At 42.0% G+C, this 25332-nt stretch overlaps 1 protein-coding gene across 2 annotated transcripts; it reads left to right on the top strand.

The window, feature by feature from the left end:
* The first annotated feature begins 1032 nt into the window (after nt 1-1032).
* On the top strand, nt 1033-24122 carry rxrgb (retinoid X receptor, gamma b). 2 transcript variants are annotated; one of them, XM_036520935.1, is made up of 11 exons: nt 1033-1363; nt 6866-6979; nt 16271-16515; nt 18755-18902; nt 19118-19297; nt 20127-20287; nt 20675-20804; nt 21589-21721; nt 22248-22339; nt 22740-22845; nt 23718-24122. In XM_036520935.1, the coding sequence occupies exons 2-11, from the start codon at nt 6913-6915 to the stop codon at nt 23863-23865; spliced, it is 1410 nt and encodes a 469-aa protein (XP_036376828.1). In that variant the 5' UTR covers nt 1033-1363; nt 6866-6912; the 3' UTR covers nt 23866-24122. The 2 variants fall into 2 exon arrangements, with proteins under 2 accessions (XP_036376828.1, XP_036376829.1); XM_036520936.1 differs by lacking the exon at nt 6866-6979 and having other exon boundaries at nt 23718-24121.
* The last annotated feature ends 1210 nt before the right edge of the window (nt 24123-25332 follow it).

The raw sequence follows: 25332 nt of genomic DNA, 5'->3' as shown, positions 1-25332 counted from the left end.
TTATTAGTGTGGAATGAGTTGGAAAAAAAGCTATTCATCTTTGTTAGCATCCTCCTGTGTTCTTTTATGGGCCGTTTTTACAAGGAGGGGAGTAGGGGGAAGCCATTCCCATTAGATTGGATGGCGGGGAGACTCATTGAGTGGTCATCCCCTGCGCTAACTGAGTGTCTGCCGCAACAGAGTTCAAGACTGTGAATGCCGGTGACTCCTGCGTAACCTCCCGAGGTACTGAGAGCTCACCCTTAAATGACCCCTTACTCTGAAGAAAGATTTGGGGTGCTTCCAGGGGGTCTTCAGACCTACAAGCAGAAATTAACTAGGTAAATTCCAGGAATGGCTAAACTCGTTTTATTCCTTGAAGGAAATCGAAAACAGCATTTTTTAAAAAATATTCCGTTCAATATTTTGGTGTCAGCACCAAAAATGCTGTTGTTAACTGGTTTGTGCAAATGTGAAAATTAGAGACGCTTGTAAAAAAGACCCTTTCCTAACTCAATTGCAGTACGTGTTTATGTTGCAGATGATAGCCGTCAACAAACAAACGTACGATAACAATCTTTATTTGCTGGTTTTATGTTTAAACTACCGCCAATCTAGTGGTTTGGTAAAAAGGAAACGTTATATACACAATAACCAGAAGAAAACTTAGTGTAAGGATAACCAACATTCTAAGTTGCAAGGCATCGGAAGCAAAATGTAATTTACTTGTATTTACTAAATTTCTTTGTAGTACGCGGTTAATTAATTACGGAGTTCTCAAGAACTGAGACAAAGAATGTATTACTTTTTTTTCTGAACAACGACAAAAAAAGAAAATCAGTAAGTTATTTTTTAAAAGCTATTTTACCCTAAGTAGTTATACTTTTAAACACACCTTTCTTTCTCAAAATAAATGTTTTCCTCGACAACTCCAGCAGTTGCCTACTATTTAACGTTTACTTGAGAAAAAAGAGGTTGGCGCATATCTACGTCATTTTACAGGGATAGGCTAAAAAGTGCATTTGTGAGACATTTGGATTTACGAACGCCATTTTGAATTTTCTTTTTTTTTCTTTATTCGCAAAAATTGCTTATTTTCTGTTTTGTTTGTCGGCAACAGTATGCATTGACCGCTCCGTCTGCTCACGTACGCTCTCTGATACTGAATAATGTTGTCATTGGGAGAATCTCAGCTATCGCCACCCCCTTAGCAGGGCCCCCAGCGTATGCCAGCGTTGTTGTAGCAGTGAGAGTTCAGTCGGGCCGGGGAGAGGAATTCGGAGAGATGCTGCTGTCTGTGACGGCGCGGCTACAGCAACCCTAGGAAAACGACACGGCAATAACTCATACGCTATGGATAATAATGACCCTTATCTACACCTCAGTAAGTGTTTTCTCTTTTTTTAGGTAATGTTTTATCTCACGTGCAACTGTTTTATTCGAGCTATTTGTATGTTGACTTTTTTAGTCGCATGTGTTTGCATACATGGCGTATTTTTTCCACAGTTTAGCGAACTGTATACCACCAGCGAACTTTAGACGGCATGTAAATCCACCGGGCATGTTATCTGTTTAGTTAGCACTTGTCTCGCGGTAATGTTTATTGACAGGAAGGCTCTGCCAATGCAAAAAGTCAGGTGATCATGATTCTCCCTCTCAGACAGGGTCAGGGGTTGGCACTTTAATTGCGGTTATGTAATTTATGGCCCTTTCTAGCCCGTCTCTTGCTCAACTGTTTGTATCCGAACCGCTATTTATGAGTCTGGAATGGTAGTCCACAGGGGACAACATATACTTGTAGAAGGAAGTGAAATTTCTAGTCAAGTCCCCGAGGGACTTTAACATATAGGCAACTGACCACCGCGAGTGGGACCGCAGAGGTCGAAGCCGATGTGTAACGAACTAATTACTGATTTTGATTCGAGGTTCCGTGTAATTCCTGCTGTAGCTACATAGCGTACCTATTCCAGATCAGCAAAGTCTGGGTGCAATTAGATCTTACACGCAAACAATTACGCACTCAATTCCATTGGGATTAAAGAGGCTTTTTTGTTTTGGCGCAAGTCTAAGAAGGGGACTTTTTAATGGGAAAAACAGGATTCTCATATTACTATAAGAATAAGTGTTATCCTGGATATATGCTTATGTTATAAGTGTGCGACTCATGGTTTTATCTCAGAATCGTCTGCAAAAATTTTCTTTGGTCATATAGGCTATACGTATAAATGTAAAGAAAAATACACAAAAATGTATCGCTAGATAGAATATATTCCGGCCGAAACTTAAATAAAACTGCTTACAGGAGTAATGAGGTTTCTGTATCTATAAGTACTTGTATTAATTTGCTGCTGTTTCCATTATTGAATTATATAATTCCCCGTATTTCAACACCTTTTACAGCGTTGCACGCAGTAGATATAGACGATCAAATGTGTTAAGAGGAACAACTGAAAATCAGATCTTGTACGCACCCAATGCAACAACTCACTTCAGCAAGACATAAAAAAGGGTTTATGTTGCAAAGGACATCTTTAAGTATGGTAATTTGATTCACAGACCTCTGTTGTGATTGATGGCTTTTAAATTTCAAACCCTGTAAATTATTATAGATTAAGTGTATTTTTAAAGGCTTCTGTTTGTTAAATTGGTGATCATTTCACCCAGTTTCAAGATTCTGTGACTGGCATCTTTATTTTGTCAAACTTTAATCTTAAAATTCCTAACCAACGTCCAGTGAAAATTAAATAAAGCTTGTGTATATGCCATATCTTTAAATGTGATTAATAATTGCTGTGGATATCTCTCGGTCCCTCTATGCGTGAAGTGCGCTGTTGTGTTGCTGCAATATTTCAGTGGCACACATCTTTCTGAGTAAGTCATTTTATTTTCCAGTTTTTGTCTTTCCAGAGTGGAAACTGAAATGTGGTGTTTGTGCACAGAGCTTTTTAGATGACAGCCGAGACTGGTGGCATTCGTCTGATTGGTTCATCTCAGTGGTGTCTGACAGTGATACTCTGGACTTTGGCCTCTTATTGTCAATAATTTTCCTGCTTTTGTTTGAAGACCCGAAGGCCTGTGCAGCCCTGTCTCATTTTCTGAGGATTGTTGTTTTAAACCTTGCTCCCTAGTGATTATAGGAACGATATAATACAAAACAAATTAGACCTGTTGTCAAGGGACTATACTGCTGTGAGTTGCAGCAATGTTAGTGTTTGTGTCTGACAGTAATTAAACTGTAAATTACAACCAGATTGTGTGAATTTTCTGAAAACAGTCTGAAATTTGTGTGAAATGTGGGAACTGTGGTTGTGATGTTCTTTCAGCGTACAGGCCTGAAGTCTTAACTACTTGATTGAAAAAGGAAACGGATGATCACAACAGATCTGCTTGTGGCCATTATTGATATTTTTCATTCCCTTTTGATTATACATTACAGTGTACAGTTACTAAATGATATCCTGAAAGCATCTGGCAGTATCATTTGTTTTTGCAAGAGTAATGTATGTGTGGACGTACTGGGAATATATGTTGTTTGTAAAAGAAGAAAAACACTAATGTTCACTCTTGCTGCATAGTAAATGGTGGTAGTCCCTGGTGGTTACTTTGTCAAATGAGCCCATTTATTATGTAGGTAAAATAAGATGGGTCCTCTGAATATATCTGGAGGGGGAGTGGCATTGTAGCCTACTTATTGGAAAAGGCAGGTTTTCTTTATATTTATTCATATATACAATTTGAGAACACACTTTTTTCATTTATGAGTGGTTTCTAACAAATGTCTACTCTAATTGTTTTGAATGTTTTCCTTTGAAATGTTACTAAATGTTTTTGGTATTATTGTTGGGGGTGGGGGCTCAGCTAATGTTCTGTAATTAGTAATTAGTGAGTGGGTGAACTCCTTGATGTAATTCCAGCTTTGCTCTTGTAAATGGCTTGTGTCTTGGCTCCTGCTGTGTCTGATCGACCCAGAGTAGAATACTCCATTAGGTGGGTCGCTGCCAACCCCAGTTTTGACCCAGGTAGCCAATAAGTCACAAAGAAAGTGGAAGGCAATAATTGTTAAATTCCAGGATTTACATATTTTTCCGAGTATGATGAAGTCTGTTCATTATACACAGCTGCCATATAAGTATTGCTAATAGCATTTGGGGTGGGTCACAGTGGTGTAAATAGCATAACAAGGGCAGGTCAGGCACTTATTTAAAAAATGTGTATTTCAAATCAAGAGTTTCCTGTGTAATTGTAACCACAAAATTTGTGATGATGGCTAATTAGTAATAAAAAGAGCAATAGGTAATTTTGGGGAAAATCACTTGACTCTGGTATGACCTTAATATATTCATGAAAGTGTAAACATATTTTCCTGGTGATTTTAACTATTTAAGTAGATTTTGTTCAGTTGTATCTTCAGAGGTGTTTAGGATGTGACCAAAATCAAGAGTGCTAAATTTGAGTTTCCGATTTCTGAAAATTGAAGAATTACATTCAATTAAATTCAACATTTTTTTTTTTTTTTACAAACGTAGATGCATGAGAAAAGCCTTGATTTGATTTTTATATTTTGCTTGCATTATGTTTGGATTAAAAAGTCTTAAAGTCTGGGTAAGTACAAAATGGAAAAAAAATTACTTGTCCCATTTTTTAAAAATTATTTCATGTACAACGTAAGTGCATTTATGACCTTTGAAAATGTGAGTTGGCCTTGACAAATCCCAATTGATTTTAAATAGATTGACCCTAGTTGGATAGATAAGGGTGCAGTGTAATTCACGTGTCCAAACCTGTTTATTTTGGTCACAGTCGCCTCTTGAAAACCACGTAGCATCAGTATTTAATTAACATTGAATATTATCAAAGTGTATTTAAGTCAGTTCATTAACACCGCCATTATTTGTCAAATCAAGCGCATAAAATGTCTATTTTAAGCATTCAGAACACTGTTTCGTTGTACTCTCTTGATCATGCATTCTGTATTGCTCTTTAATGTCACAGTAAGCCTTCAGGCTTAGGAAGTCCACCAAATTAATTGTGTTCCATTAGTTTCATCATGGACACAGTACAGTCATGCTCTCTGTCACATTGTGTGGTGTGATCACACTGTAAGACTGGGTTTAGTCTTACTGTAAGGCTGTGTTTAGTCTTGCTGTAAGACAGGGTTTAGCCTCACTGTAAGGCTTTGTACAGTGTCTTTGTAAGGTTGCATTTCTTCTCACTGTAAGGCTGGGTTTTGTCTCAGTGTACAACTGGGTTTGGCCTCTTCCTGGTATTTCCCTAGTGTTTTCATTTATTTCTCCTTGGCATTATAGTTACATGTTTTTCACTTCTTTTCGGAGAGTGCAAAATGCAATGGGAATAATGAGTGCCATGTATTTAAAGAAAGGATAGTTTGATAACCCTGCTGCAACTTATAGTGTCACTTGCAAGTGTCACGTGTTGCCAATTGCAATGCTGCTCTTTCCTTTGACTAAAAGAAAAGAAAGAACTGTTAATAGTGAATTTAAATAGGGCTGTGGTAAAGTACTCTTACACAAAGGCTATTACAGTATATATTTGTACACCCTGATAACTTATTCTGTGCATTTTTATATGAGCCATTATAGCCTATTGTGGGCACTATTATTGCCTGGCATGTTAGAGCTGGTGTTATTTTAAATGTTATTGGTATTATTTCAAGATGTCCAGTAATATTTTGCTGCTGGGATGTTAGGAACGATTTGAGTCTGAAATGAGTATGTCTGTGATGCCTCAGTGCTTTTTATGCTTTCTCTTGAGGTCTAATCACCAAGTGCTCAGATAATGCTGGTGTTTTTGAAATGGTGGCTCATCTTTCATTAAGTGTTGTTTAATGATGTTCTTTAATACAAAGCCTGTGTTTGTCCTCTTGCTGTTGAAAGCGCCTTTTTATCCATCGTTAATGAAGGGATTCACCAGGGAGATTGTGTTACACCTTGAACAGCCACACAATATTTGGCTGTTCCTGGCCAGCATCCACATGACACCTTGCTGGTTATCTGTCTGTGCACCTTTTGTGTGTACATCCTGATTCTGAAGGTCTTCATTTTTTGTGACCTAGCCAGATAACATCCATTGCAAACAGCCTCAGGTCCTTCGCCTATTGTAACCCCAGACTGGAGTGAAAACGATATGTATTGACAATGGTAATATGACAATTGCGTTGCTTACTTAACTAATGTATGACCCTACAATATCTAGAATTATAACATGCTTACCATGTTTTTTTTGTTTTAATTTTAGAGAATTTGTTATTATTCTGAGAGTACATTTAATAGACCCAGTGATTGTGAATGTGTGCACCATTAGATAACTTGCAATACGTAATGTTTAGAGCTACAGTCCTCTGCATGAATGTACTGCAGTTTGTCTGGTCCAGTTATAGCCAGCCAGCTCAGGGATATCAGAAACAAGAAAAACCATTCATGTCTACAAAAGAGGGCCTGGATTCAGTTATTGCTTGTCTAATCCTATCTCCAAATAGCAGTTTACATTTCAGCACCCAGTTTACTGTGAGACAGAAGCCAAAGCTTTACTCAGTATATATTTTGGCTGTTGGTAGTATATAGATATGGGTAATAATCTGTCAGTTTTGTAGCTGCAAATCATGGAAGGGGTAACAGACTTGTTTAGCCTCTTAAAAAAAACACATGCCCCTGACATGACAGGTGTTCCTGACCAGATAGTTTTACTGACACCCCTTAGCCTGCTGAAAAATAAGCTGATCTGTGGCAATGCACTGTTCCTCCTGGACTGATCTGAAGATAATCTCCATAATCCAGTAAAGGGCGCGGTCTCCGCTCCCCCCCCCCATCCCCCCACCCCGCCCCTCCCCACTGCTTCTCTCGCCTGTGTCCGCTTTTGGGTGTCACAGGGTCGGTCTGCAGGAGGTGCGGGGTGTTTTGAGGGGCCTCTCTTGCCATGTGGCACCCTGGTGACTCCCCCGGCGGCAGCAGTCCCGCTGAAGATGCCAGCAGCTACAGACACTGTGAGTAGAACCCGCGTGTCAACCCGTGGCCTTCGCCTACGGCGTAGATTTGTGTCGCTTTCACATGCGGTATGTTGATTCTACAGGGCTACAGATTGTGTCCTTTTTGTTTTGGAATTTTGGTTTTCAGCTTTTTCTGTTTTTAAAGGCATATTAGCGCTATCTGTATTGTGTAGTTATTTTTTTTCTACCATTACTCCTCTTACTAAGTTACATTTTGTACTATGGGAGAGACATGGCATTACCAATATGAAAATGGCAATGATGAACTATTGTAACTGGTATTTTTTTGTTGATCGAAACATTGTAATAGACTTTCCATCTTGACCGCTCACTGTTTTCCAGATAAAATACGTCCACTTTGTAATATGTGACCTGTAATTTCAGCACTATCTGTTTCAGTATTCACAACAGGTTCACAACATACAGCTGATCACCAGTTTGTGAATGGTTGTTTTTCTCACATAAAGTCTCTTTTTGCTCTTGTTGTCCGTGTGTGATGTTGTCTTACTCTATGCAGCAAGAGTCTTTGTGTCATGTCGTAGGGTGAACACTATGAACAGTGAACAGTAAATGCAGATTTGTTACAGAAAGGTACCTGCTCTCCCTAGAAAGTGATTTGTCATGTTTTTGGTGTGTCTAGCCACTTAATTTGTATCGTTTCTCCCTGTCGGTAATTAATAAACGAGTGGCTTCCCATTATGTTGATGTACTGTAGTGTTTGGAGTGAGTGTGCTCAGTGCTGGCTGTGGTCCCAACTCCCTCCAAGGGACTGGTTCTGATGAATGGTGGAAGTCCACAGCTCTGAATGTAATTATAGATACAAATGACAGAGGGACCCAGGTGAAGCTTAATCGTTGGGTTTGTCTTCTTTGTCTTCTCAACCCATCTTGCTTTTACATTAAATGGAGTTACTGAACCAGGAAACCGTAGTCTGTTGCCCCACATTTTGACTGTGCAGGTGCTCTGTCAGTTGTGAAAGGCTTTTCCTATTAAAAATCCTCCTTCCACTGGAGTTCATATGTTGTAAAATACAGCTGTTGAAGGATGCACCTGTGTTTTACCGCAGCATATATGGTGAATATGTCCTGCCACAAACAAAGGCAGGTGTCTGTGTGAATTTGAAATAGAGCACATGTCTGGCCTGGTCCATTTTGGTCCTGTTGGTCTGTATCTCCATATCACTCCACTCTAAGCCTAAAGTAACACACTTGGAGTCTGTTGTCACTGACAAATTACTCTCACTTTACAAAAGTGCTGAGTCCCCCTCTGTCCTTAAGAAACATCTGAAGACGCAGCTCTTCGGCTCTCACCTGAGCACCTGAAACACTACCCCCTGAGGGAATTCCTCATGTCTCAAAACTGTTTCCTACTAAACTATAAAAATGTAATCTAATGGTTTAGTGCATTCGTTATCTCTACCAGCTATCTTGTACCTTGTCTGGCCAACCATTGAAACCTGGTCATGCAGTGCTTCTAATATTGCTGACTCCTTATGGTTTATCGCTTGTGTTGTACTCTACCTCACTTGTAAATCGCTTTGGATGAAAGCATCTGCCAAATGAATAAATGTAAATGTAAAAGTAATACCTGAGTGGAGTGGAAAATTGAAGTTCTCAGAATCTAGAGAAAGGCTGACCAGTTGTGGTAGCAGTTACGCTGAACACTAACACTGTCACAAGCAATCATGTGACTTGGTCAGAGTCGCCATGCTCAGTGTGTGCATTTGAAAGCCTCAGGTGGTGAAGCCGCAGTAGGTAAGTGTAACACAGTGCCCTCAGCCCACTGTGGAGTCTCCACTCTCTGCTCTGCCCGCAAGGCGGAGCCATTCCATGGGGAGTTCCTGTCTCCTGGTTGGTGATAGTCGGTTCCTGTTTCCTGGTTGGTGATAGTCGGTTCCTGTTTCCTGGTTGGTGATAGACGCTGTCAGCTTGATCCCATGCTCCTGCTCTGGTTCCTCAGTGCAGGTTTACCTCCACATTGCCAGTTGTGGTGTGAAGAGCTAATGGAGGCTTTGCAGCACTCTGACTCATGACCTGCTTAAGCTGTGGGCCTAATTAGCAGGAATCTGCCTGCCCATCCTTGTTTAATGTCGTGTGCTTGTGTTGCCCCTCGTTTCACTGACTAACTTATAAAAGACAGCACGCCTACTCTTAAAATAAAGTATTGACAGGCACTGCCCTCATAACTTTTGAAGGTAATGCTATTTGTCAAGGACTTCAAAGCTAAATTCAGAAGCCTGCAGTTCACCCCCGTTATGCCACTTCCTATGTGGTTTCATTTCAACTGCTTTTATTGAGTTTAAAAATTGTCCCTGACGTTGCTAACCTTTAGTTTTTAAATGCACTGCTGTCAGAATTCTGAACAAAGAAGAACAGAGAGTGAGGGAACTCTCTGGGAAGGGAGAGCTCTGTGACTCCCCTAGCAGCAAGGAGGATCGTGGGCTTTCGTTACCAATTAGCGCTGGCATCCTCTGCGGTTGGAACACAGCTGCCCGCGCCTGTGCTCTCATGTTATTCTCTGCGGGTAGCGTTGTGGGCGCGCCGCAGAGGCGACAGCACGAGGCCAGGTCACTGTGGGGCAGGGGAGCGGGCCCACCGGTCTGATGTCACAGTTGTGGGTGCGTGTGCCAGTAGAGTGACCAGGAATGGAGGCGGGGGTGGGGTGGGGGTGGAGGTTTGTTTCCCGTGCATTTGCGCCGGTGGGTGCTGTGGTTTTACCTGCACATAGATGAGCCTCCTCCCCCCACAATGTGAGCCTTCAGCCTTTCTGAAAACTGGAAGAGGAGGCTCCCGCAGCCACCAGTTCAGAATGTTTAGGTTGCCATTTGTTTGCTTTTGTCATTATTTGCAGTGAGCCTTATCTTTGGACTGAAATGTTTGTTGCCTCTCAGATATATCAGGATTAGCTCACCTCTCTTCTGAAACAGCCTAATGATCAATTCAATCTTTGTTTTATTTGGGAACCCAGGTCATGTGCCAATAAAACAATCCTGTAATTCAGTGTTTCCCACCTGCATGTTTTAGATCTCTCCCTGCTCCAACACAGCTGATTCAAATGATCAACAACAAACTTGCAGGACAAGTGGTCCTCCAGGAGAGGTTTGGGAAACACTGCTGTAATTATTTGAACATTTTAGCCACATTTTTTCCTGTAGAATGACACAAACCTGCCTTTGTCCCCACCTGTAACAGAGAATCAGTCTTTCTTTTTTATTTATGTTATAATGATTGTAGTGTATGTATATAAAATCCAGCAGTTTCCTGACTTTCAGTTTACGTCTACAGTTTAAAGTGGGAGTTGTGCTTTAATCTGAGCTGTTTCAGGGCCAGTTCTTCATGCATGAGTGTGTGATTAAATAAGAACAATGGCTAGGCTAAGATGGCAAAATCCTCTTTAAACACAAATGCTCCAACCTGAAGCTCAGTCCAGTCTTTCATTGACTGGCATACTGTACAAATTAAGGACAGTTCAACAGACTTAGCCATGGAAAGCAGTTGTTTAGAATTGCATCATGTGAGACCGAGTATGCTTTAGGTGGTGCTTAGAGAGCATAGCAACTTTACAGGGCTGTATTTACTGTTTACAGGATTTACAACTTCATGCAGCTTAGAATTAAGATTTGTAGATACTAACAATGTTAATAATAGCAATAACAACAATAATGATGTTAGTAAAGAAGAAGAAAAAGAAGAAAAATATTAATTGGATCGTCAGGTCTCCAGATGGTCTGGCTTAGATGCCTGATGATAATAATAATCCTTAGAAGAACAGTAGGCTTAAAGCCACCCTGCCTTGGAAATTAAAAATAATAATACCCAGTAATAATAAACAAGGAAGATAGGCTGCTGTTGGTAATAATACAACAATGATAATTATGAGAACAACTATAATTTTGCACATTGATTTAATTGATTAGTAAATGTATGATTTCTTAGTGGTACTTGTTTTTTTGTGTGTTTCATCTTAGTTTTATAGGGTTCCATAGCAGGTTTTCTTATTAGGTAGGTTATATTGTATACTCAACCATTCGTTCATTTACTTAGACAGCTTTGGATAACTATGCTTGCTTAAGGATTCAACAACAGTGTTCCATGTGGGATTTTAACTAACTGGTCCATTACCTTAAATATATATAATTAGGCCCAGTTTTATCACAGAGATCTTTGGTGCAACCAGACCAGACAGACTAACCATGACCTTACAGCACCTGGGGAGATAAACACCAAGCAGAGCAGTCCCTCAGTTCTGAACATTAACTACATTCCTAGAGTTGCAATGCTGCCTTGTAAAACTCAAGAGTGTTCTCATGAATCTCTGACATGTTTTTGACGTTGCTTGCATGACGCAATACATGCACTGCTTTTGGCCTTTTCAATGCATAGCACCTGAGGAGCAATATGAAGATGCAGGAGTCGCAGTTATGTTTTATGATATAATGTTACCAGCTTGTCCGGCAGGGGGGGGGGGGGGGGGGGGGGATTAGAGGGGCATGTGTAATCAGGTCTGGTTTAATGTCCTCAGTCCTGGGACTTAGGGAGGAGGCTGTCTTCTACTGGAACAATGCTTCCCCCCACTTGAGACAGCTGGCCTGCCGGTAGATAAACTCGTTGGGGATACTTACCAGGGATAAGAAGATTTACTGCCACGATTGATCAGACATCAACCTCATTTCGGGTAGAAATTAATGCATTTGGGGGGGGCGACATGGGGGAAGTGACTGCCAGGAGCTGGGCCTCCCCCTGTAGTGGTATTAACATGTGGTGGTAAATTAAAGGGTTCCAAACTGGAAATCCATCTAATCAGTTCTGTCTTCATTCCCATAATTGTTTTAAAATGCACTTGTTTTAACAAAAAAGCGGCGTTAGGGCTGTGTATTTATGAGTTATCTGCAGCTCTCTAACCGAGGGTAAGTGGGGTAAGTACGAGGGAGCGTGTCCTACTGCCACTGTTCTCTCTCCTCCAGGGCTGAAGACATTAGATATTATTAGTTTCTGGGGCACAGGCTTATTGAATTACAGCAGCACGGGTGAGCTCCAAGTGTTCAATGATAGCATTTGTTTTCATCAAAGAACAGTAAGTGGTTGAACTTTTTAAATGTATTTAATTTTGCTTATTGCTGCGGTGCTGTTGCCGCTGAAGGTGAACACTTTGACATGCAGATTCTCCGAATGCATGTGTTAATGCACCACTGAAATGTGTTAATATTTATATGAAGTTATTGCTGGCTCTGCTGTGCATGCTGTTCTGTCCTTTTGTAGTAGTTCCAAATGTTCCCAAAAAACAGCAATCCTGCTTTATTTTTTCCTGTGTATAAATATTCATCATTTAATATCTTTTATTTATTCGTCATCTGAGTATGTTTAAGTTGTGCTTTAAACTTGTGAAAATGAAACAAAAGCATTAGTTTAGGTGTACTTAGAATTTATTGAAGAGCCTTTTATGGATCATCTAATTACTTTGTTCTCAGACAATCAAGTATGTTTACTGAGCTAAATTTCAAAAACTGTTCCCTTAAATCTTATTCCTTACAAGCCATGTGTCAATATGTATTTTAAGTGATAAAAAGGGAAAGTATTGATAATGTTTCAGGTAGCAGATCTTGGTTTCCATGAATACTGATATGATTGCTTTTGAACTGGAGAGGAACATGGTGTTTTTGACCTTTGAGTTAGGACTGCAATGGTCAAAGGTCACCAGTGAGTTTCTAGTGTTTGGAAATCAAGGTCAGACATAACTAATAGTTTAATATAGATCGTCTCCCCGAACATGAGCCGGTATCTTAGCCATTGGGTTAATAATAACTCAAGTGTCGGTACCACCATGCCAGCTGGTGAAATGGGATCTCACTCACTCCGTTCCCTAACAGTTCGGAGACAAGTAACAAGTAACACGGCTTGCCAAGTAAGGGGTTCAATAAAAAGAATCTGCAATCGCCGTGTTTCCACATGGCATGAAAGTCAAGATGTATTCTGGAAATTACCTGTAAAAAAAGATAAAAAGACATATCTTGTCAATGCATAACTCAGGATGGGGGTGGCTCGTTTTAGAACGGTGTGCTGCTGGTGGTGATTTATGCGTCTGCTTGTGACTGGCTTGGACCCTTGCCATGGAAATTCCCTCTCCATTGAGCCCATGCGCCATCTATTCTGTAACATCGGTCACTGCGACAAGAATTTAGCCCCGCTGAATTTTTGTCCACGCAGCTTTTGGTTCTGCGCTGGCCCGATTCCCTAACGGATAGCTGTCCGCGTCAGTTGTCCTTTCAGCCGAGGCTCCCGGTCTGGCTGGACGGACAGCGAGCTCGGCTACAACGTCTGTGAAATCCAGACATAGCTCCCGCTCGCATGTGCACCAAGGCCTGGCTGGAAAAGTTCAGTGCGCGTGCTTCTGCCTATGTAAACTCGCGGGTGGGGTGGAGGGCGAAGTGTTCACAACCTTCAGAGGTGTTTTTGGGCAGTGCATTTTCTCACACAGCAGAGCATTGCTAAAAATCCTTACAGTCTTAAATCAAATGCCAAACAGCTGTTAATGTTCAAGTCATCCATTTCAGTCTCAGTGAAACATAAGAAATGTTTGATTGGCACGGGAGTCAAAGCACATGTTTAAAATGTAGCCCCAAATAGCATAGTATTATACTTAAAAATGTAATTAGCAAAGTAAATAAGTCTCACCTGCCAGTAATGTTCTGATTTTACCATGGTAGAATTGGTGTTTATATAACACAATTGCCGCAGTTGCTGTGTGATATCTAAAAACAGGAACAGTCAAAGAAGAAGAAAGTCTCCAAGATTAATTCCCATGGCCAAATATGGAACACTGAAACACATTAAGGTCATCGCATGACAAACTTGCAAGTTCTAAGGCTTGAACTTCTCTGAAGGTATGGTGGACCTGCTTGGTTCAAATGGTAATTTGTTTTGAATAAAAATACCCCTTTGGGCTCTCCACCAAATGCAAAAAAAGTGACCTTCATCAGAGGTCTCCCTGGGCTCAGGCTCTATGCAGTGTGTGGAGTGACACACCGTAGAGAACATACGGGTCCAGTGCTATGCAGTGTGTACGCTGTGTACTGCACCCTGTCCGGAACACTCAGGATGTAGCAGCTCATGTTGTGCTGGAAAGCAGACTGATCACTTAATTTAAGAGCAGACAGAACTCAGAGAGAGTGTCTGCGTGGCTGCATCACTCCTGCTAATCTCATGCAGGTGTTTCTCCCCGCTGGAATGTTGGAATGTGACATTTAGAGGAGGGCAGTGGCAGAGAACGGCTGCGTCCCCTCGAGTGTGTGTGTGTGTGTGTGTGTGTGTGTGTGTGTGTGTATGTGTGTGTGTGTGTGTGCGCGGCAGCGCGCACCTGTGAATGTGTGCCTGTGCGCGCGTGCGTGTGTGTGTGTATGCGTGTATGCATGTGTGTGTACATGCATGTGTGTAAGTGTTGTGTGCACATGTATATGTGTGTGAATTGTACCAAGTGCACCTCATTTCCGTTGTTTATGCACTGGGCCATGCTGTCCATACGACTTATGTTACGAATTAGAGCTCCACGAAATGTGATTTGCCTTGTTTTTGTGAAGACTGTATTTCGGTGTGAAACTGAACGTGTTTTGGAGCAATGTACAAGGAATTATTATTTTTCCAGTACATTAATACGCATTTCCATACATGCATCTAGTAGACATGTTTAAGTAGGGAAATAGTGTGATTCATTCTGTGATGCCTGTTCCTAGGTCGTGTTGTAGATTTTATGAACAGAAATTACAATTGGGCCAGCCCAACTGTAATTAGTTTTTTTATAACCATTAAAACATTTATATCTCATGTCATTGCAAAGCGTGATAAACACCTTGTTGATACAGAGCCATAACAAAGAAAAGATGTTGTCATTTCTGATGATCCATAATTATGTGGTAGGAAGTGAGTCATGGATAGAGAAATCCGTTGTTTCGGAAAAGGGATTGGGTAGAATTAGCGTCCTGATGTGCTCGGCTGCGTTTATGACAGCAGGTTCCTCCTGGTGCCGCCGGTCAGCGGGGCTGTTAATGTCCGGGCCGAGCCACTCTGCCACACGCGCTAATGGAAATCGAGAGAGCGCTGTGTGTTTGTGCGAGCTGCTCTGAGGGGCTGTAGTCTTGCAACATGCAAAGGTCCCATTGCCCTGCTGACTGACAGGTCCCTTAAGCATGTTTGCCCATGTAAATGTCAAACTGTCGTTTTGCATTTGCACACAAACTTATAAACATTCCGAATTAGAAGACTATCATTTATATAACAAGAAAGGTTTTAACTGAATATAGAAGTTTAAATATATGGATATATACATCTGCATAGCTGCGGCTCTTATCCAGAGTTTACATAGACTTAACTTAATTTGTATTGACATAATATCCATTTATACTTACCAAATTTATATGTATATTTGCTGTGGCAGTTCGGGATAAGTCGCCCAAAGGTACCACAGCAGTGGCCCACCTGGGAATTGACCCAGCAACCCTTGGGTTACGAGCCCCGCTCCTGACCAGTTTATAATGCTAAGTTAGGTTTTACAGTCACACGCATTACTTTAAGCTGTCTCTGTAGTATCTGAGGTATGCAAGTTTATGTCCTTTTTCAGTGGTGAGACTCTGACCACCGTGACCCCGACCTGTGTTGTTTTAATTTTTCACTGGTGACGGCGAGTTTTATGGATAATTTACTTTGGGGATGTCTAAACAGAATCCACATTTTACCTATGTATGGTTTTATGAGAAAAAAATTAGAAATCATTTTGACTTATGATGAGTTTGTATTAAACGCATCCTGCTTGTAGATACAGTGTGAATGGTTGATGTTTCCAGTGTAGTGATGTTCCAGTGATGTAGTGTAGTGCAGGATTGTGTTATTGTTCAATCTCTGTGTAACAGAGTGTTTAACGTTTCTTCTCATCCTCTGATTTATATCATTTCTGATTCTACAAGTATAGGGTTGTGCAGCTCCCAAAGTTCATTTGGCAATTCATTTCTAATAGCCACGGCAGCATGGGTCTGTACCCGCATTGTGTAGATTAAGCAGACATGCAGGTTGGCCCGTGATCACTGAACTCACTGTTGCATCAAGATAAGCAACGGAAGTCAAACCAAGCTGGGTGATCACATGGAGAAAGTGAGGCGGTAACAAACCACTATTGATCATAATAGGATGCGATTTCATTAATGCATCTTTCGAAGCCTGTGAAACGGTTCCTGTTGGTGCGGTGGGCGCGTTGCTGCTGGTTCCTGTCTGTCAACCTGCCCCGTTGTGTTTGTGTTTGCAGACTCCTCCATTCCCATGAGCTCGCCCCCCTCCCAGCCTCAGATGAACTCCATGGTGGGACACCCCTCCGTCATCAGCACTTCAATCAACCCCTCGCGCCCCCTCCCCTCCCCCATGAGCACAATGGGCTCCCCCATGAACGGGCTGGCGTCGCCCTACTCCGTCATCACGTCCTCGCTGGGGTCTCCCTCCGTGTCCCTGCCCTCCACGCCCGGAATCAACTTCGGAGCGTTGAACAGTCCACAGGTAGGAGCTCGTGCTGTGGGTAAAGGCTTCCCCTTCCGTTCCTGTTTTTAAGCTGCAGATTCCCACACGGCACAGGCACCCCCCCCCCCCCCAGTTCCCATAAGATTGATGCGTGATATCAAACTCAACTAATGACTGCGGTATCGAACCTGCAGTCACCCGCGGCAAGATAAATAAATAAATAAGATAAGGAAATGAGGCACAGATGTGGAATGTAGAACCTTGTTTACATCCATGCAGCTGGAATTCTGCTGGTTTGCCTGCTTTGCCTTTTCTTTGAAATTAGGCTTTTACCTCTCTGTACGCACCCACGGAGGATCTGAGCCGTCTTTGTCGGCACACAGTCCACTCAAAGTAGAAGGTGCATTTAATTAATTCTAGACAGTAGACATGACTCCTCTTTGGTGTGATTCAAAAGCTCAGGCTTTGAAGACTTCCGCGGTGTACTCTGTGTACAGAGAGAAGCGTGTCAGTGGGTCCCCGCTAATGAGCAGTGACAGGGAGCACCTATGGGACAAAGCAGCCCGTCAACTAATGGAACCGCAGCATGGTGGTCCCTCTACAGTACCTTGCAGCACTACTCTTAACATGAATTATCTCCTTCTAAATAGAGCTTTGTGTTTTGCAGATGTCTTCTTTCTAATGGGCTGTTTCAGTAAATAATAAAATGGGCTATGCTTTTTCTTTTTTTTTTCCTTGTCCTTGATTGAAGGGCCGGTCATGTACGCAACATTGACTCACAGTAGCCAAACCGAGCAATGGAATGCTCACTTAATTGTGATGGCGTCTCTCCCCTGGTCTTTACCCAGAGGGCTTTGGTTACTTGAATACAGCCCTGCCAAAAGGAGGGAGACTTGATCAAGCATGACTCTCCACTCCAGAGAACCTCTGCTTAAATGATGAGAAATATTACTGTACTGTTTCGAAAAGACATCGGATCACATTTCTAAAATTCAGAGACACCGAGAGCCCTTCCACACAGCACATCCTTTAGGTTACAGCTGAAGCCTTCTCATATGGTGTTATTTGCCATAGCAGGAGTCTAACCATAAGGACCATAGAGAATGCTGTAAATAAACTATATGAAGTATTCAGCAGAGCATCTATAATGTCCTTTTGATGTGCTTAGTACGAAGCACGTGGACTTCAGCTGCAGTATGTAGGTCAGCCGTGCTCATCCACACAGCCCCTCCCCCCCTTTTCTTATTTTTCCCTGATATTCCTTGTGCTGTAAGGTGTACCTTTTCCAATAGACGCTGGTAAGCACGGAAAAACAAGTGGAGGTTTCAGCACTTTTGACATTGTATGTCAGCTGTCAACGGTTAGATGGAAACGTGGGAACACAATGCACGGAGATTGTGTTTGGCATGATGTGAGAGCTCGGCTTTCACTTTCCTCCTCCGCAGGATGCTGGTGTTTTCCTGCTTTCGTAAATATGCAGTTTCTGTCTGGTGTGGCTTACTGAAATGGATGGTCTCAGGTCTGCCGTGGCTGACCAAAGGCCCACATCAGTGCTTGGTGACAGAAACCAGCGTGAGAAGGACTCTCAGCAGAACAGCTTTCCCATCAACCCCTTCAACCCTGTTATCTTATTATGTTGTGTAGCAGGCGTTGCGTATTCTATGTCTATACTTCATCCTATATCTTACCTGCTTTTACATTACTAAGGGCTGCTACACCTGTATTTTTTGACATGAGAAAAAACATTTGATCTGCATTTTGACCTTGATGATTTAACTGTGACATTTGTGGAATGTAGATTTAGCCTGAAAAGAATGATGTCTGTCAGGTAGAGCTGATCATGGATGCTAAAGATAGTGAGCTGCTGTTAAACTGCGTTCGACAGAGCAAGGGTGCTTCCCGTGTTCATTGGCTATTTATGCAGAAGCTGGTTTATCTGCAATGAAGCTGCTTCCCCCTACTGGCAGACAGTAGAACTTCAGCTCGTCACATGGTGAACCTATTGTTTTCCACACACCCATTGCTGCAAACACACTACATGTGGTGGTGGTGGTGGTGGTGGTGGTGGTGGTGGTGGTGGTTGGGGGGGGGGGGGGGGGGGCAGGTACGACATAGAAAGTAAACAGTCACTCCCTTTCCATTTGAATAGGTGGTCATATGATCTATAGAAGCACTGCTTGTGTAACTGTGGACTGGCGGAACAACAGCAGCTTGTGTAAGAGAGTGGAGAGCCATGGCCGGGGGATACACTATTCTCTGCTCCTCTCTCCCTCCTCAGATGAATTCTCTGAACAGTGTGAGCAGCACAGAGGACATCAAACCTCCGCCTGGACTCACAGGCCTGGGAAACATGAGCAACTACCAGTGCACCAGCCCAGGGTCCCTGTCCAAACACATCTGCGCCATCTGTGGGGATCGCTCCTCAGGTAACAGGCCGCTTCTCCTCTCCTAAATAACCCCTCCACCCTCTATAAGAAGTTAGGTCATCATCATCACCAAACAGACCTGAGTGACATGTACACAGTCCATGTACTGTATATCCTACCACATAAAGTCACCGTATAATACCATATATTTTTAAGTACTTGTCATTCTGACAGTATTGGTTGTTGAAATGGAGGTGTTTGCTCTGTGGACACAGGGAAGCACTATGGCGTGTACAGCTGTGAGGGCTGCAAAGGGTTCTTCAAGAGGACCATCAGAAAAGACCTCACCTACACGTGTCGGGACAGCAAGGAATGCCTCATCGACAAGCGGCAGCGCAACCGGTGCCAGTACTGCCGATACCAGAAGTGTCTGGCCATGGGGATGAAGAGAGAAGGTGCGCCAGCTGGGTCCTAATCAACACCAGGCCTGGGCTGCTTTCAGTAGCATGAAGATAAATACAAGTCAAAGCAAGACAGTCAGCATTTGCAGTGAAACAATTCTGTTGTTTTCTACAGAAAATTGCCTTCATACAATTTCCTGTGTTCCTGTACATATACAGACTCTGTGTATGGACTGTTCTGGTTTGAATACAAAAAGGAGTGAAGGTGGAAGATGCTTGCGAGTTTTTTATACACAGGTTTAGGCAGTCGTACCAGTCGCAGAACACGCTTTGTCTTTTAAGGAAACCACCATTAATATGCTGTATTGAATGTGTCATACATTACACACTTGTTCTGTGATTAACTGAAGTTAAATATTGACAGCTGAACTGTGCTATTATTGTCCCTGAGATCTCTCCACTTGCTGTTTGAGTGCATATTTACCTTTGAATTGTTTGAATGTGTTTGGCCTCAAAAGCCAGTTCCCTGTCTTTGTGGCTTTGTTGCCAAACCCATTTAAATTAGTCCTGAAAGGTCTTATTTATCATGGACTGTGTTCCATTCTTTGCATTAAGGTGGCCCCTTGTGAATATCACGGGCAGTTGTTTTTTATGGCCGTAATCTCACATAATAGCTTTGATTTTAGATGTTTTCTGGTTTCAGCTCTTCAGGTGAAAAAGACTTAAAGACCTTTTTCTGCATACTATATATCCATAGACAAAGCTTGTTCATTCTTACTTGAATCTGCTGTTGAGTTGGTGTTGAGAGCTGCGAGATCCGGTGTATGGACTTGAGGATGAACCCGTGAGATAAAGCATTGGTATGGCGTCTGTGTGTGTGCAGCGGTGCAGGAGGAGAGACAGCGAGGGAAGGAGAGGAGCGAAAACGAGGTGGAGTCCACCAGCAGCTTTAACGAGGACATGCCGGTGGACAAGATCCTGGACGCAGAGCTGGCCGTCGAGCCCAAGACGGAGACCTACGTGGACGGCAGTCCTGGCAACTCGGTGAGCGCCTCACTGATAACCCTGCTGTCCTCATGTCTTAGTTTATAAGCCATACTGAAAGCCTGGACACTGACAGAACACTTGAAATTGTAACAATGTAATATCCACGAAGCTGACTTGGTGACATATCCTTGCTGTAAGTTTTGAATTGTTATTTTGTTTTGCCCCACACTGATATTCTATATTATATACTGATGTTGCATATCATATATAATAACTCATTATTATTATTATTATTGCTGCTGCTGCTGTTGTTATTATTACTAACATTGTTTGTGCCTGGGTTTTAAGCTGCATTGTATTGTATTGTATATAAATGCTTATTTCAGACCCATCTGGTCTCCTGCCCAGATGTGTCCCTGTAACACCTATTTCCTTTTTCCACAGTCTAACGACCCCGTCACCAACATTTGCCAAGCAGCAGACAAGCAGCTCTTCACCCTGGTGGAGTGGGCAAAGAGGATCCCGCATTTCTCTGAGCTGCCGCTGGACGATCAGGTCATACTTCTACGGGCAGGTGCGCAAATCCACTGAGATCCCAGCCAAGGAGTCCTTGCTTTCTGTTTCATAGGTCCAGTGACAACTGACAATCCTGTCCGTGTCTGGGCAGGGTGAGGTTTTCCGTACTGAGTCAAATTGAGCCGCAGCCTCCACTCCTGGTGGTGCCCTTCCGTCAATTCCTTTAAGTTTCAGCTTTGCAACCATACTATCCTCGGAACCCAAACTCTTTGGTTTCCTAGACACTTAGAATTACAGCTATTATGATTAAAAATCATTTATTGCTATATATTGCTATTGCTGTTTAGGGCTACTTATTATCTTTTGTTTTCTTTTGAGCACGAATTGTGTCTTTTACTGTGTGCTTCACAAGTGGACAGGATTAGGCGTTTGAACACAAAGCAGGGCTCTCTACTTGTGTCAAGTTCATACGGGGATACAATTGAGGTTGAAGATTGAAGTGATCCAACATGAGTGAGGGGGTGTTCTTACTATGTTATATGACTATGGCTTAACCTACTGAGCAGTGGGTGTAGTAGTAAGGAGCAGAGCTCATAACTGAAAGGTTGCTGGTTTGATTCCCCACTGGGGCACTAGTACTGTTCTACCACTAAGCAAGGAACTTAACCTCAAATTGTCTCAGTAAATATCCAGTTGTGTAAATGGGTAAAATTGTAACCTATTTAAGTCACTCTGGATAGGAGCATCTGCAAATGACAATGATGTAATGCAAGCACTGTCGGACACTCTAGAGTGTGTGTGTGCTTGGTCTAACTAACTGTGTGTGTGTGTGTGTGTTTAAGGCTGGAATGAGCTGCTCATCGCCTCGTTCTCGCACCGCTCGGTCACTGTGAAAGACGGGATCCTCCTGGCCACTGGCCTGCACGTCCACCGCAGCAGCGCCCATAGTGCGGGCGTGGGCTCCATCTTCGACAGGTTAGCCCAGCCCCTCCCCCTGCTTCTTACCCGGGTCACATGGCTTTCCAGGCTTACCAGCTCTGGTAGCAGTTAGTATGGAGAGTGCTGTAATATCTACATTTAGATAAGTATACGTAAGATTTATTCATATTTAGGGAGGTTTTTATCATATGAAAACCTTTTCATAAGGGAGTCAGCATTTTTTATGCCATTTCGGGAAATGGTAAAAGCTGCCACATTTAAAAGTACTGTAATAGAGAAAGTATTTAACTATGACAGTTTTGTTGCTTTGTCTTCCTACAAGTCATAAGTAAATCTAAATATTATAAAAGTTCTTTGCTTTGAAGTCTTACAATAATCAAGTGCAGAATTTTGGATAAAAGTTTTACCTTGGTTGTATGATATGCTGTGTCACCCTTTGTAATGCCATATTGTGCGAAAGTCCTGGGCACATCAGAAAGAAATGCAAATTACTAGTTCCTGTATCAGCATTACTCTTATCAGTGAATTGAAAAGGGTTGTCTCCTCCTTGTTTTCTGTGCAGAGTCCTAACAGAACTGGTGTCTAAGATGAAAGACATGCAAATGGATAAGACAGAGCTGGGCTGTCTCCGGGCCATCGTCCTCTTCAACCCAGGTGAGTGCGCTTACACCACCATTATATCAGATTTACAGTAAAGAACACAAGTGACTAAATACATAGCTTTGGTGCCAAACATGGTAGGCAGTAATGCAGCAGTGCATTACAGCAGTGAGAGAGGGGGCTTGAATAAGTTTTCGGACATTAGCCGAGGGTGCAAAACAAAATGTTTTCGTTGCGTTTTGTTGATGTCCACTGTACAGTGTGATGTTATTTCCCCATCCATCTCATATAATTGAGAATGTAAATATGGCTGCTTCAGTCATCAGCAGTACTGTTTCAATTGCGCTGAGTCTCTGTTACATTGATAAACTGTGTGGCTTGTGGTTTCTCACTGTAATGTCTCCATGCGGAACGTGACTGAATTTAAACAGTGAAAATGACCTCTGTCTTGCAGATGCAAAGGGCTTGTCGAATCCAGCCGAGGTGGAGGGCCTGAGGGAGAAAGTATATGCATCCCTGGAGTCTTACACCAAACAGAAATACCCTGAACAACCTGGCAGGTGGGGATCATAACCCCGAATTAAATCATTAAATCTGGTCACAGAGCAACCTGCGCAATTTCACAGATCATTGTGGTGCATACAAGACACACACTCTCTGAAGATGTACTTCATGCTGCAAAGGGGAAACAGGCCATAAAGACTAGACCAAAGGGTCAGTCGCTCCCACATAGAAATGGCAAGGGACCTTGTTGTGTTAATGGATGCTTACAAAAAGAAAGGGAGGTGTCCTTGTGAGACTAATGTAATTGTAATGTAATGTAATTGTTTTAACTTTTCATGTATGAATATATGGTAAAAGAAAACTGTGTTCACATCTCAATTCACCGTATGTTAAAACAATTCAGGAAATTTCAAATTTTATTTTTAGTGATAACTGTTTAGCAGTTATCAGAAATGAGTGAAAACAGCAGAAAATATGGAAAGTGTTACTGAAGTATCATTTGTAATACAAAAAAAAAAATTACAAGTAGAAAATATATGCTGAGAACAAATGGAAGGCAGGAATACCCATTATGTGGGCTGTGAAAATATTCATTACATTACCTTCCAAAACAATCTAAAATTGTGTGTGCAATATACAAAGTGTGCACTCTCTGTGCTTATCGCCTGATGTCACTAAACACCCCCGCCCAGTCCGTCAGAAGATTTTGTGGATTTTTTTTCCCTTTTATCTGACTTTCATCTCTGCAGGTCTTTTCAAAGTTTAAAAGAGAGGAAATAAAGGCTTGTCTTTTCATTTCCTCACAGTTGTGGCCCGGCATGTTCCGCTGTCTTTGAACTGGCACTGTGCCTGATGTCACCTCTATGTTGCCTGCCTTAAAAACAGTAGGAAACGGAGCCACTGAGTGTTCTTCTCCCTTTTTTTTCAGATTTGCCAAACTATTGCTCCGCCTTCCAGCCCTCCGCTCCATTGGGTTGAAGTGTCTAGAGCACCTCTTCTTCTTCAAGTTGATCGGAGACACGCCCATCGACACCTTCCTCATGGAAATGCTGGAGGCTCCACACCAGATCACATGACACAAACTAGCTTTCTTTGTAAATAATCCCAGACCCATGTAATTGATATGAAGCTAAACAAGGTTAAGTTGTAAACTAAATATTTTGTACCAAGCACAATTATTAATGTGAAAATTTGTATGGGGGGGAGTTTAAAAGTACACTGTCAAAATGAATTTAATAGAAATGTAAAAGATTTTTTTTTTCTTTTTTTCTGTAAATAGATCATTCCAGATATTCAATTTAACAGCTACCTAATGCAAGATAAAACTCTAATTGTATTAAATGGTAAAAACAGAAACTGTCACCATCTTTGGAAATATACAATAGAATTCTGTATAAAATAAAAGGAATTTTAAAAAGGAAGTGTTTTTTGGCATTTTTTTTTTCAACTCAAGTTACAAGAAAAAAATGAACCGCTCCAATGCCCACCATTTCATTGAAGAGCCGCTAGATGGCGTAGTTTGAAAAGCAATGCAAAGCATGTTCCGTTTGTCGGGTTGAAATGCAGTGACCCAGTGTCCTTGCAGGAATTACAAGAACTTAACCCTCGGAGAGCTTCTCTCCCAGGATCTTCCAGTCCAGTGATCTTGTCTGTATAAAGAAAAATAATAACGACACTCTGCGGTCTCCTGATGGTATTGACACTGAGATAAAGAGCTAAAATACGTTTCACACCAGTAAGTAGCCTATGTACGTGATTACAAGTAAACAGAGAAAGAAAATCTTACAAAATCAAACTTCTTAACAGTTTAAAACTCTATTACACCATGTGTTTGTAGATGTATGTGTTTTGAAGTAATTGAGGAGGATTTGATTTTGGCAGCCCGTCCAGAAAAGTATCCAGTGAAGCTGCTTTAAACACAACAAAGCTTTTATTAAAAAGAAAGTGCACGATCCGGTTTTCACCATGACAACTGGAATAGTACCAGTGACACCAGCTTGGTGGTATAACAATGGGAAAACTGGTCCCATCAGCGAGGATGGCATCTGTCAATGAGGCTGTCCTCAGCCTCCCATGGTGAGTCTGCTCGCAGCTCACACTCTCACACACTCAGTGTCACGCACTCTCACAAGCACCCACACACTGTCTCATAAATACTCCTGAGACTAATACATTAGCATACGCCATTATTCCTTTTTTGTTTATTGGTCTGTTCCATTCTATCATTACGATTAAATCATGTGCTTATTTATGTTATTTAGGTTTCTCTTTTAGAGGAGGGTAGATTCACCAGTATGTCTCTTGGGCCATGCGACTGTCACAACTGGTCTCATTCCCTGACTCTCCACCCAGTGGGAAGCGAAGACTAGTCATTTTTAAAATGGTCAACTGTCTAAACTAATGCATTTAAGATTTTGTGCGACCAGTATGAGATGAATTTGTTTTTCAGATTCAAACTGACAGCACGTTTTACTCAGCTGACAACGTATGTTTGTTGTGAAATTAGCCTATCGGACGATGCCGCAGAGTTAGATGTTTCAGTT

The sequence above is a fragment of the Megalops cyprinoides genome, chromosome 2 (assembly GCF_013368585.1).
Source record: "Megalops cyprinoides isolate fMegCyp1 chromosome 2, fMegCyp1.pri, whole genome shotgun sequence".
NCBI classification, from domain to species: Eukaryota; Metazoa; Chordata; class Actinopteri; order Elopiformes; family Megalopidae; genus Megalops; species Megalops cyprinoides.
This window is presented reverse-complemented; position numbering and strand designations above follow the sequence as displayed.

What these genes read in the sequence shown, in the direction of transcription:
- rxrgb (XM_036520935.1), top strand. Translation starts at nt 6,913, where the DNA reads ATGTGGCACCCTGGTGACTCCCCCGGCGGCAGCAGTCCCGCTGAAGAT. An exon ending in GGTCATACTTCTACGGGCAG is followed by an intron (nt 20,805 to 21,588) that starts GTGCGCAAATCC and finishes TGTGTGTTTAAG; the next exon opens with GCTGGAATGAGCTGCTCATC. An exon ending in TACCCTGAACAACCTGGCAG is followed by an intron (nt 22,846 to 23,717) that starts GTGGGGATCATA and finishes CTTTTTTTTCAG; the next exon opens with ATTTGCCAAACTATTGCTCC.